General features: G+C 44.4%; 1 protein-coding gene across 1 annotated transcript in view; it reads left to right on the top strand.

The window, feature by feature from the left end:
* Positions 1–13298, top strand: part of LOC137376913 (uncharacterized) — a 158162-nt gene that overhangs the window by 65894 nt on the left and 78970 nt on the right. The window contains exons 20-24 of the mRNA XM_068045868.1: positions 8009–8168; positions 8280–8536; positions 9426–9567; positions 10642–10763; positions 12986–13212. Coding sequence (XP_067901969.1) covers positions 8009–8168; positions 8280–8536; positions 9426–9567; positions 10642–10763; positions 12986–13212 — 908 coding nt within the window. The remainder of the gene's footprint in view (positions 1–8008; positions 8169–8279; positions 8537–9425; positions 9568–10641; positions 10764–12985; positions 13213–13298) is intronic.

Here is a 13298-nt window from a genome sequence, read left to right on the forward strand (position 1 = left end):
GTAGAGATAGCTCTTCGGGGAATGTCCTCTGGAAATCGGGTAGCTTCAGCCATAGTGGTAAGAAAGTACAGATAGCCCCTTTTGTTTTTGGCATGTGTCCTACACAAGCTACCAGCACTCTGCTGAAAGGTTCCCGAAAAGCTGATATGGGAATTAGGGGTGCAGGTTTTATTGCAGATTGGGGCTTCCCCACAATCTGGCACATCTGGCAGGTTTTACAGAACTCCACCATATTTATTTTTTTCGTTCGTGGGATGTGGGCATCGCTGGCTAGGCCAGCATTTATTGCCCATCCCTAATTGCCCTTGAGAAGGTGGTAGTGAGCTGCCTTCTTGAACCACTGCAGTCCATGGGGTGTAGGCACACCCACAGTGCTATTAGGAAGGGAGTTCCAGGATTTTGACCCAGCGACAGTGAAAGAATGGCGATATGGTTCCAAGTCAGGATGGTGTGTGACTTGTCGGGGAACTAGCAGGTGGTGGTGTTCCCATAGATCTGCAGCCCTCGTCCTTTTAGATGGTAGAGTTCATGGGTTTGGAAGATGCTGTCGAAGGAGCCTTGGTGCGTTGCACTGCATCTTGTAGATGGTACATGCTGCTGCCACTATGCGTCGGTGGTGGAGGGAGTGAATGTTTGTGGATGGGGTGCCAATCAAGTATGCTGCTTTGTCCTGGAAGCTGTCAAGCTTCTTGAGTGTTGTTAGAGCTGCACCCATCCAGGCAAGTAGAGAGTATTTAATCACACTCCTGACTTGTGCCTTGTAGATGGTGGACAAGCTTTGGGGAGACAGGAGGTGAGTTACTGTTCGCAGAATTCCCAGCCTCTGACCTGCCCTTGTAGCTATGCTCCAGTTCAGTTTCTGGTCAATGGTAACCTCTAGAATGTTGATAGTGGGGGATTCAGCAATGGTAATTCCACTGATTGTCAACGGGAGATAGTCAGATTCTCTCTTGATTGAGATGGTCATTGCCTGGCACTTATGTGGCATGAATGTTACTTGTCACTTATCAGCCCAAGCCTGGATATTGTCCAGGTCTTGCTGCATCTGGACATGGGCTGCTTCAGTATCTGAGGAGTCACGAATGTTGCTGAACATTGTGCAATCATCAGCGAACATCCCCACCATTGACCTTATGCTGGAGGGAAGGCATTGATGAAGCAGCTGAAAATGGTTGGGCCTAGGACACTACCTTGAGAAACTCCTGCAGTGATGTCCTGGGACTGAGATCACTGACCTCCAACAACGACAACCAACTTACTTTGTGATCAGTATGACTCCAACTAGTGAAGAGTGTTCCCCCAATTCCCATAAACTCCAGTTTTGCTAGGGCTCCTTGATGCCATACTCAGTTAAATGCTGCCTTGATGTCAAGGGCAGTCACTGTCACCTCACTTCTTGAGGTCAACTCTTTTGTCCATATTTGGACAAAGGCTGTGACGAGGTCAGGAACTGAGTGGCCCTGGCGGAACCCAAACTGAGCGACATTAAGCAGGTGATTGCTGAGCAAGAGCCACTTGATTGCACTATCGATGACCCCTTCCATCACTTTGCTGATGATTGAGAATAGACGGATGGGGCAGTAATTGGCTGGGTTGGATTTGTCCTGCTTTTTGTGCACAGGACAGACCTGGACAATTTTCCACATTGCCGAATAGATACCAGTGTTGTAGTTGTCCAGTGCTTGGCTAGGAGTGCGGCTAGTTCCGGAGCACAAGTTTCAGTACTACAGCCGGAATATTGTCAGGGCCCATAGCCTTTGCAGTAGCCAGTGCCTTCAGCTGTTTCTTGATATCACGTGGAGTGAATTGGATTGGCTGAAGACTGGCATCTGTGATGCTGGAGACTTCAAGAGGAGGCCGAGATGGATCATCCACTCGGCACTTCTGGCTGAAGATGGATGCAAATGCTTCCGCTTTGTTTTTTGAACTGATGTGCTGGGTTCCCCCGTCATTGAGGGTCAGGATATTTGTGGAGCCACCTCCTCCTGTCATTTGTTTAATTGTCCTCCACCATTCACGACTGGATGTGGCAAGATTGCAGAGCTTAGAACTGATTCATCAGTTGTGGGTTCGCTGAGCCCTGTCTATTTCATGCTGCTGCTGTTTGGCACGCAAGTAGTCCTGTGTTGCAGCTTCACCAGGCTCACACCTCATTTTTAGGAATACCTGTGCTGCTCCTGGCATGCCCTCCTGCACTCTTCATTCTACCAGGGTTGTTTCCCCGACTTAATGGTAATGGTAGAGCAGGGGATATGCCAGGTCATGAGGTTACAGATTGTGGTTGAATACAATTCTGATGCTGCTGATGGCACACAGCGCCTCATGGATGCCCAGTTTTGAGTTGCGAGATCTGTTTGAAAACTATCCATTTAGCACGGTAGTAGTGCCAAACAACATGATGGTGAATACCCTCAGTGTGAAGACGGGACTTTGTTTCCACAAGGACTGTGCGGTGGTCATTACTACCAATGCTGTCACGGACAAATGCATCTGCGACAGGTAGTTTGGTCGGGACAAGCTCAAGTAGGTTTTTTCCCTCTTGTTGGTTCCCTTACCACTTGCTGCAGACCCAGTCTAGCAGCTACGTCCTTCAGACATTTTGTGGAGTTTTGACCAGTCAAAATGCTGACATATGCGGGCTTTGGGTTTTTGTACACCTGCATGTCCAGCCATTGGAAGGTGGTGGGCTATTCTTAGTATTTCCTTACGGTACCTTGGCGGCACCATTATCCGGTCAACCATTACCCATTCTTCATCCGCAGGTCTATGAGGAGGTCTCCACATCCTCATCAGCACCTCATTCTTTAAATAGTAGCACTCTGGAACTCCACCTGCTTCAGCTTAGATTTGTGGAGTCTGCGCTAACATTTTTAATACCCACAAATCCACAAATGGGACTGTCCCGGCAGACCCATTGTGTCAGCCTGCTCCTGCCCCAGTGAACTTATTTCTTCCTATCTAGACTCTATCTTTTCTCCGCTGGTCCAGTCTCTTCCCACCTACATCCGTGACTCTTCTGACGCCCTACGTCATTTTGACAATTTCCAGTTTCCTGGTCCCAACCGCCTCCTCTTCACTATGGACGTCCAATCGCTCTACACCTCCATCCCCCACCAGGACGGTTTGAGGGCTCTCCGCTTCTTCCTGGAACAGAGGCCCAACCAGTCCCCATCCACCACCACCCTCCTCCGCCTGGCTGAACTTGTTCTCACATTGAACAACTTCTCCTTCAACTCCATGCATTTCCTTCAAGTAAAAGGTGTCGCTATGGGTACCCGCATGGGTCCTAGTTATGCCTGTCTTTTTGTGGGATATGTCGAGCATTCTTTGTTCCAGTCCTACTCAGGCCTCCTCCCCCAACTCTTTTTCCGGTACATTGATGACTGTATCGGTGCCGTTTCCTGCTCCCGCCCCAAACTAGAAAACTTTATCAACTTTGCTTCCAATTTCCACCCTTCTCTCACCTTTACATGGTCCATCTCTGACACTTCCCTCCCCTTCCTCGACTTCTCTGTCTCCATCTCTGGGGATAGGTTGTCTACCAATATCCATTATAAGCCCACTGACTCCCACAGCTACCTCGACTACACTTCTTCACACCCTACCTCCTGTAAGGACTCCATTCCATTCTCCCAGTTTCTCCGTCTCCGACGCATCTGCTCTGATGATGCTACCTTCCATGACGGTGCTTCTGATATGACCTCCTTTTTCCTCAACCGAGGATTTCCCCCCACTGTGGTTGACAGGGCCCTCAACCGTGTCCGACCCATTCCCCGCACCTCTACCCTCACCCCTTCCCCTCCCTCCCAGAACCGTGACAGGGTTCCCCTTGTCCTCACTTTTCATCCCACCAGCCTCCATATCCAAAGGATCATCCTCCGCCATTTTCGCCACCTCCAGCGTGATGCCACTACCAGTCGCATCTTCCCCTCCCTTCCCCTGTCAGCATTCCGAAGGGATCGTTCCCTCCGCGACACCCTGGTCCACTCCTCCATTACCCCCACCACCTCGTCCCCGTCCCAGGGCACCTTCCCTTGCAATCGCAGGAGGTGTAATACCTGTCCCTTTACCTCCTCTCTCCTCACTATCCCAGGCCCCAAACACTCCTTTCAGGTGAAGCAGCGATTTACATGTACTTCTTTCAATGTAGTATACTGTATTCGCTGCTCACAGTGTGGTCTCCTCTACATTGGGGAGACCAAGCGCAGACTGGGTGACCGCTTTGCGGAACATCTCCGCTCAGTCCGCAAGCAGGACCCTGAGCTTCCGGTTGCTTGCCATTTCAACACTCCCCCCTGCTCTCATGCTCACATCTCTGTCCTGGGATTGCTGCAGTGTTCCAGTGAACATCAACGCAAGCTCGAGGAACAGCATCTCATCTACCGATTAGGCACACTACAGCCTGCCGGTCTGAACATTGAGTTCAATAATTTCAGAGCATGACAGCCCCCCACTTTACTTTCATTTTTAGTCATTTTTAGTTATTTTTTCTTCCTTTTTTTTTTGGCATTCCTTTTTACATTTTTTACAATCTTTTTTTGTATTTATTTCAGTTCATCTTAGTTTGTTCAGTTTGCTCACCCACTGTTTTTTTCAGGTTGTTTTTCTTCAGGTTTGCACTTGCTGATGTTCAATATTCAGTATATTCACACCTAATCTGTACTAATGCTTTGTCTTTCAACACACCATTAACATATTGTTTGCCTTTGCTCCGTGACCTTTTGGTCAGCTATGTGGCCTGGTCCAATCTGCACCTTCTCCTTTGTTATCTCTTGCCCAACCCCCACCTCACTTGTTTATAATCTGTGACTTTTCTAATATTTGTCAGTTCCGAAGAAGGGTCACTGACCCGAAACGTTAACTCTGCTTCTCTTTCCACAGATGCTGCCAGACCTGCTGAGTGAATCCAGCATTTCTTGTTTTTGTTTCAGATTTCCAGCATCCGCAGTATTTTGCTTTTATTTTTTAATACTGGGTTGGCTTGCTGAGCCTCAAGCAAGGAAGTTCTGTTTAATCCATCCTTTGGGTCCTTTAACTTCCTAAAAAAGGTTTCAGATAACCAGACATTCGGGTCATCTGTCTGCAGTTCCAGTTTCGCCTCCTCTGATGGTTTTCTTCTTTTGTAACAAATGGGTTAATGGAACAGCCACAGCACTAAAATTCCATACAAACTTTCTGTAAAAACTGCACATCCCTAAAAACCTCATTATTTCATGTTTAGGTTTAGGGATAGGAACCTCCACTAAGGATTGTACTTTTGCTATTTCTGGCAATACTTGTCCTTCCTCCACTATGTGTCCGAGTTAAGTTACTCTTGCTTTTCCGAATTCGCTTTTTGCCAGATTTACTATTAAGTTGGCTGCTTGCAACTTTTTAAACAGAATCTTTAGCTGGTTTAAGTGTTCTTGCCTAGTGTTACTGTATATTAGTACATCATCCAGATACACTACACAGAAGGGAACACTGGCTACCACCTGATTCATTAATCTTTGAAAAGTGGCTAGGGGCATTTTTTAGCCCAAATGGCATCACACAGCACTGATAAAGACTGTCTGGTGTTGCAAAAGCTGATATCTCTTTGGCTCGAGGAGTCAAAGGAACTTGCCGATATCCTTTTAACAAGTCGATTTGGTAAGAAACTCAGCACTGCCCACTTTGTCAATACAGTCTTCTAAGCGTGGAATTTGGTGGGAGCCTGCCTTCTTCATGAACTGACTTTTGTCATGCAGGCCCCCATCTGCCAAGAATGAGGCATATTAATTTTGTCATATGAACATTGATTTTAAACTGTTACTGAAGTGAAGAAAGGACTTGATAAAAAAAAATCACCAAACCCTTGGCTGGAAAAACATTTGTGCATACTAACAGACAGTGCTTGGAGGGACAAAGGGGCTATTCCCTGCTCCAATTTAACCCAAAATGGACTTTGAGCACCAGGTATTGTGTGTAAGAAGGGACATTCCAGGGTCGGCTAAGACGAGAATCCACAAACAGACATGGTCAGACCAGCTAGTCGCGTGACTAACTTACTTGGCAACCTGGGTTTTTCTGGATTGGACAAAGAGTTTGAACTGAGAAAGACTGTTTGCTCCTGGAGTGAGAAGACCCCTCCTGTCTGCTCCCATCTCTTTCTCACAAGCCTCTGGACCCACACAGGAGACATGAACTTCAAAAGAGAAAAGTCTCCTACATCAAATATGGTTTAAGAAGAATACTGGGCCCCAATGAAAAGCAAGACCTACCTACAATCAAGGGCTTTACAGTGAGCTCAAAGAACAGTAACCAAAACCATCTTCAGATATTGCCTCAAACTTTTCCACTTTATTTCTTCTGCTCTCTTCTGTCTCTATCTGCATGTGCATATCGCGTATACATGCTAACATGGGTGCATTGCGTTTCCATAAGCATTAACCGAATTAGAGTTTAAGTTCAACCAAAGAAAATCTGTTTGGCAAGTTTCTTGGCCTTGTAATTGGAAGTTAGTGAACAAGGATTCACCAAGGGGAGCTAAAAACATGGTGTGTTTAAAATTAAACCCTGTTACTGTAAGACCAGGTGAAGGCTGAGAGGGAACCCTAAACCCGTTTCTCATTGGGTCGTAATGCTTTTCTGTAGTCTATGCAAAATCGGGTTGACCTGTCAGGTTTAAGCACTAATACTATTGGTGAACTCCAGCTGCTTTGACTAGGTTTGACCAAATCGTTTTGCAGCATGTATTGGATTTCTGCTTTTACTTGGGCCTGTTTGTCCGGATTTAAACGGTAAGGATGTTGCTTTAAAGCAATGGATTCCCCTATATCCACATCATCTGTGGCTAAGGTTGTACACCCTGGCTTATCCCTACCGACTCTTTTTAATGTTGTGAAAAGCCTGGTAAGGTCTTTACGTTGTTTTGCATCTAAGTGCAAAAGCATGTTGTCCAATTTTCCTAGCCATTCTGTATTCGCTAAGCAGATAGTTGGAGGTTCAATCTGAGAATTTTCTAGGCCTCCTTCTGCTTCATCCTCACTATCCTTTTCCTTCTCAACAGTCCCGATTACCTGACATATCCTCCTCCCTGCGATAAGATTGTTTTAACATATTGATGTCACACAACCGGTTCTTCTACCAATGATCAGGGGTGTCAATCAAGTAATCTACCTGAACCACACTTTTGATCACTTTATATGGGCCACTGAACCGTGCTTTTAATGGTTCCCCCTGGATCAGTAACAACACTAATACTTCATCCCCTGGTTGAAAATTGCGGGTTGCATTCTTGTCTGCCCATTTCTTCATATTGGCTTGGGATGCTTTAAGGTGTTCCTGAGCCACACCGCATGTTTTTATTTATTTAGAGATACAGCACTGAAACAGGCCCTACAAACCTAGAAACCTCATGGTTACGTCTGATACATTGAGCCGACTACCCAACCCTAAGATGGCAGAAGATGTACCGTTAGATGTCCAAGTAGATGAAATAGATGGAGAGCTATAAGATGTGTACAACACTGGCCTAATGCGATTTGGACAGAAGAAACATGAAGAGCTCCAACAGAGACTTCCAGAGATCCTGTTCTAAGAGCATTATAGCAGCTCATCATCAATGGATGGCCAGATACAATGCAGAAGATTCCCACAGACCTCAGAATCTTTTTGCTATATCGTGACGAATTAGGAATATCCAGTGGTGTCATTTTTAAAGATATACAGGTGTTGAATCCAAGAACATTTCATCAAGATATCCTTACACAATTACATCAAGGTCACATGGGCATTGAAAAGTCAAGACGACTTGCACGTGAGACAGTTTGTTGGCCAGGGATCAATAATGTAATAGAACAAGCAGTGAGGATGTGCAATGCATGTCAAGAGCATCAACCAAGCCAACACAGAGAACCACTCCATCTCCATGATGTTCCATCACATCCATGGCCAAGAATAGCCACTAACTTATTTACTGTCAGAGGTGATGATTCTTTACTCATTACCAACTACTTCTCCAAATTTTTATCATTCGTCAACTCAGGGATACATCAAGCACATCGGTAGCAAAAGCAATGAGTGCAATTTTCAGCCTTTTTGGTTGCCCAGAGGAGATAGTTTTAAATAACATTCCACGTACACCATTTCAAGACATGCGAAAAGTGGACTATAAATCATGTTACATCAACTCCACATTATCCAAGGTCAAATGGATTAGCTGAAAGCATGGTACGGACAGTAATTAATTTTGAAGTGTAAGCAGACTAATCAAGACATCCAAAGAGCAAAGTTGCACCTACGAGCAACACCACTAGACGCAGGATTACCAACCTCAGCAGAGATCATGTTTGGAAGGCAATTCAGGACAACTCTTCCGAGTCACCATTTGGTCATCAGTCCAAGATAAACTATTGACAAGACAAGAGAAGATGAAAATCACACATGACAAGCATGCAGGCATGGAGTTAACTGCTCTGCAGTTTGGACAGGAGATCAGAGTGATCCACCTGCAAGAGAAGACATGGTTCAATGCAGAAGTGTCCAAGATCTATAATGAGCCATGGCCCACAAGGTAACCACCCTGAATGGAGCAATGTTGAGAAGGAACAGATGCCAGCTGAGAGAGTTATCCAACAGCATTATGCCTAACACGCCTGTAGAGTCAAGAACACGTTCACATTCAAGTTCTAAGAATGGAGTTAAGGAAAATGATAAGTACAACACCCAAGTACAAGATAACTGTCAGTCTAGACCTAGGCCAGGAGAAAAGAATTGACAATTCCAGATCTCAGCAAAGTTTCACTGTTAGCTGATCAGTTTGAGTCAGCAGACCACCTGAACGTTTCAGCGACACTTGAATAATTAATGTGAGAATCCATCCATATGTAAATATTGCCACAATTATCCTATTTCATCATGTACATAGCTTATAACTTATGTAACTTTTGTATTTAGGGAAAGGGGAATGTTGTGATATTTCTTTAACTTCCTGAATACTAGTTAACATACCACTGAATATGTAAATAGTTTGATATGCACATCACAGTAAACTTCACATTAACATATTGTTTGCCTTTGCTCCGTGACCTTTTGGTCAGCAATGTGGCCTGGTCCAATCTGCACCTTCTCCTTTGTTATCTCTTGCCCAACCCCCACCTCACTTGTTTATAATCTGTGACTTTTCTAATATTTGTCAGTTCCGAAGAAGGGTCACTGACCCGAAACGTTAACTCTGCTTCTCTTTCCACAGATGCTGCCAGACCTGCTGAGTGAATCCAGCATTTCTTGTTTTTGTTTCAGATTTCCAGCATCCGCAGTATTTTGCTTTTATTACAGTAAAGATCAACATGTGATGCAGTAGTTGGAACACTGTTAGTCAGCAGGTAGCATGTGCATTGTAGAGCTCTCCTGTAATTCTGTTATTCTGTAATAAAGAACCCTTCATCTAACTTATCAAACAGTCTCATAGTGTTTGGTACATATATGTTGAAAACCAACAACACAACAAAACCATTACTGATTGCTTTATCCCACGATCAGTTGGTGCTCAAACATTGCAGAACACTGCATTCACAGAAAATAGATAAACGCAACAGTGCAAAGGTGAATTAGGTAAAACACGGTGCTTTTAACTACATACTTGTGACCACAAAGCTTGGGTTGTAGATATGCATTGTAAAACTATTGAATCAAGCAAATATTTGAAGGTACAGAAAGAGAAAAGGAGCACTTTCCTGTATTGGAGCAGACTTTTATTTTAAAAAAACTATACTTCCATTTGAAAGTAGGCACAAAAGCAAGCCCAGTGAAGTAGAAGTTTAACAGAGAAGTTCAATTTTGAGTTTTTGTACTGGGGGAAATAAAATGCAGGACTAACTTGTGTTTGCACCCATCCCCCACACAATGTTTGAAATACGGACAGCTCGAGGATCAAATGGCTTTGTGACTGGAGGGGTTAATCAGTAAATCAGTAACCACACAGCATGTTTTTCTTCGCCCTGTATAAACATCACATATAGTAGCTAGCTGCATATGCTGAAGGTTCTACTGCTGGAAGTTTCTGAAAATTAAGCAGGTACTTATTCTGAGGCAGGAGCTATTATTGGTGAGTAGCCAACGAGTGTTTTTTGTCTAGATCACAGACAAGTCTTGTGTTTAATTCTGTTAAGTAATCTTATAAATAGAGGCCTGGCAAGGCCCCTCAGTCGTATCAAAAGCACATCTTGTGTCATGTGGGAACTCCAGAATGCTTCTCGTGCCCTGGACAACCACATGTGCAGGGAGTGCCATCAGTTGAAGAAGCTTCAATTCCAGTTTTCAGAGCTTGAGCAGCACCTGGAAATGCATCCGCAAGGTTGAGAGCTACATGGATAGCACATTTCAGGAGATGGGCACGCTGTAGTTTAGAATGTGCAGAGAGAGGGACCAGATGAGAAGGACCAGGCAAGTGGTGCAGAAGTCCCCTGAGTGCGTCTCGCTCCCGATTTGGTATTCAGTTCTGAATACTGAGGAGGACTAAGGTACTTCTGGGAAGTACAGCTACAGCCAAGTTCATACTACCATGGGTGGCTCAGCTGCAGAGTGGGGAAGGAGGAAAGTCAGAAAAGCAATAGTGTTAAGGGATTCAATAGTTAGGGGAACAGACACGAGTTTTTGTGGCCACTGATGTGATTCCAGGATGGTATATTGCCTCCCTGTGCCAGGGTCAAGGACGTCACTGAGCAGCTGGAGAATATTCCGAGGGAAGAGGGTGAACAGCTAGAAGTCTTGCTCTGTACCAATGGCACAGGTAGAATGTGGTATGAGGTCCTGCAGGCACATTTTGGGGAGATAGGAAGAAAATTAATAAGCAAGACCACAAAGTAGTAATCTCTAGGGGTACAGAAACACAATGGTTATGGTACTGTACTAATAACCCAGCGGCCTGTACTCATGATCCAGAGGCAGAGTTCACATCCCATCACAGCAGCTAGAGAATTCAAATGATTAAATAAAATCTGGAATATAAAGCTAGAATCAGTAACGGTGACCATAATGACCATTACTGAATTACCATAAAAATCCATCTGATTTACTAATGTTGTTATGACCGGGTGAGGAAGGGGTCTCAGGTTCCCCTCTTGGCCCTTTCCTGATTTGGCCATAACAGGGTTTAACTTTTAAAACACAGTGTTATTAGCTTCACTTCAGTGAGGCGTTGCTCATTGCTTTCTAATTGTAATTGTAAATGAACCAACCAGACAGGATCCCTTAGGTTTAAACAAGAAAGATGTAAGTTTATTAACCTTATCAGTCTAACTCAGTTAAAATTATTAAAATAAGCATTGCAACCTCGCTAGCATGCATCTGAGAGAAACACATGCACAAATAGATACAGAGGGGGCGAAAGAATAAAGGGGGGGGCGATTGGAGTAGTAAATGGAAATCAGTTACTGTCTTTAGTTTTGCTGTAAAGTCCTTGATTGGAGTTGAAGTCTTGCAGTTCTCGCTGGGGCCCAGTGCACATTTTCAAACTTGTTTCCCTGGTACCAGAAGACTGAAAAGGTCCTCTATCTTGAGGCTTAAGCTGCTTCTGTGGGTCCCTGGGACTTTGCTTGAGAGAGAGACAGAGAGAGAGGTGATGTCTTCTTGAAGTTCAGTTGCAGTCTGCCTTTATTGTGAGGCATAATTCAAACAGTTTCCAGTCTGGCCAGCAGGTAAGTCATGTGGCCAGCTCTTTGTTTGAAACAGCTTCTTCTGGGGAGGATTGTTGATTCTTCAAAGCTTACTAGACACATTCGGTGGAGTGCTGGCTCTTACACAGACAGATGTGGATCATCACTGTTGCCCAGACCAATCGTGTTAATTGAATCAGTGAGCCCTTCCATTGTCTCTCAATTCAACTGTCTCAGAATGCAAATGTGCAGCCATGTTTTAGCCGCTCAGCTGTGTGGTCCTTTTAAACAAGTTATGTTCAATATCCAGTAAAAGTTCAAGTAGTGTTCCATATGACGAAATTAATATGTTTCCATTTGGCCGGTGTGGTTTCCATCACTATGTCCTTTATAGAAGGAAACCAGCTGTCCTCACCCAGTCTGGTCTATATGTGACTCACGACACACAGAAATGTGGTTAATTCTTAACTGCCTTCTGAAATGGCCTAGCAAGCCACTCGGTTGTATTCAAGAAGGTGGTTCATACCACCTTCTCAAGGGCAAAGAGGGATGGGTATTAAATGCTGGTGTTACCAATGACACCCACAACCCGTTGAATGAATAAAAGTGAAACGTTTGATGCTGCACACGAGTGAGTACAGAAACAGGAAGCGAGTGCAAATGAATCCATAGCAGGAAAGATGGTGCAGGATGAAGGACTTCAGATTCCTGGTATTTGAACTGGTTTTAGGGGAGGTGGAACCTGTACAAGCCAGAGGGGTTGCACCTCAAAAGGGCTGAGACCAATATTGTCACAGGAAGGTTTGCTATTACTCTGTTAGGGGAGCTTTAAACTAGCTTGGCAGAGAGATGGATACCTAAGTGTAGATTCGGAAGGGAGAGAACAAAGTTGGAAATGGAAAGCAGAAAATTAGTAAGCAAGTATGAAAGGCAAAGGAAACAAAGGCTAGAAAATAGACAGCAAAGGAGTTTGCCAGTGCTTGATGGTAAATAATTCAATGCAATGAGTTGTGTGAATGAGGCAGATGACCTGAGGGTACAGATAGACACTTGGAAGTATGATATAGCTAATACTGTAAGGTGGCCTAAGAAGGGCTGGAACGGCAGCTCAAGATTCCTGATTACAGGGCTTTCAGTCAAGAAAGAGAGGGAGATTAAAAAAAGGAGAGTGATACAATATTGGTTAAAGAAACAACCACAGCTGTGAGGAAGGCGAAATGCTTGCAGGATCATTATCATAAAGCCACATTGGTTGAACAGAAAAACTAAAAAAAGGACAATCACACTGCTAGGAGTGTACTAGAGGCTCCCAAATAATCAGAGGGAGATAGAAGAGCTAATACGTATGCAAATTGCAACACCTTCAGGAAAGCTTTCTTCAGCCAGGATGTAGCAAGCCCAACAAGAAAAGGGGCAGTTCTGGACTTTTCATTAGGCAATGAAGTAGGGCAGGTGGAAGAGTTATCAGTAGGGTTGCATTTTGGTGGTAGTGATCATAATTCAGTTAGATTTAGCATAATTATGGAAAAGGACAAAAACAGACCAGAAGTAAAAGTTCTCAACTGGGGAAAGGTTGATTTTACTAAGCTGAGATGTGATTGAACAAAGTAGACTGGAAACAGTTACTTGAAGGTTGTTATGAGCTCACAAGACAACAGTCTGGTGTATACTGTATCTTTT

Source organism: Heterodontus francisci, chromosome 14 (assembly GCF_036365525.1).
Source record: "Heterodontus francisci isolate sHetFra1 chromosome 14, sHetFra1.hap1, whole genome shotgun sequence".
NCBI lineage: Eukaryota > Metazoa > Chordata > Chondrichthyes > Heterodontiformes > Heterodontidae > Heterodontus > Heterodontus francisci.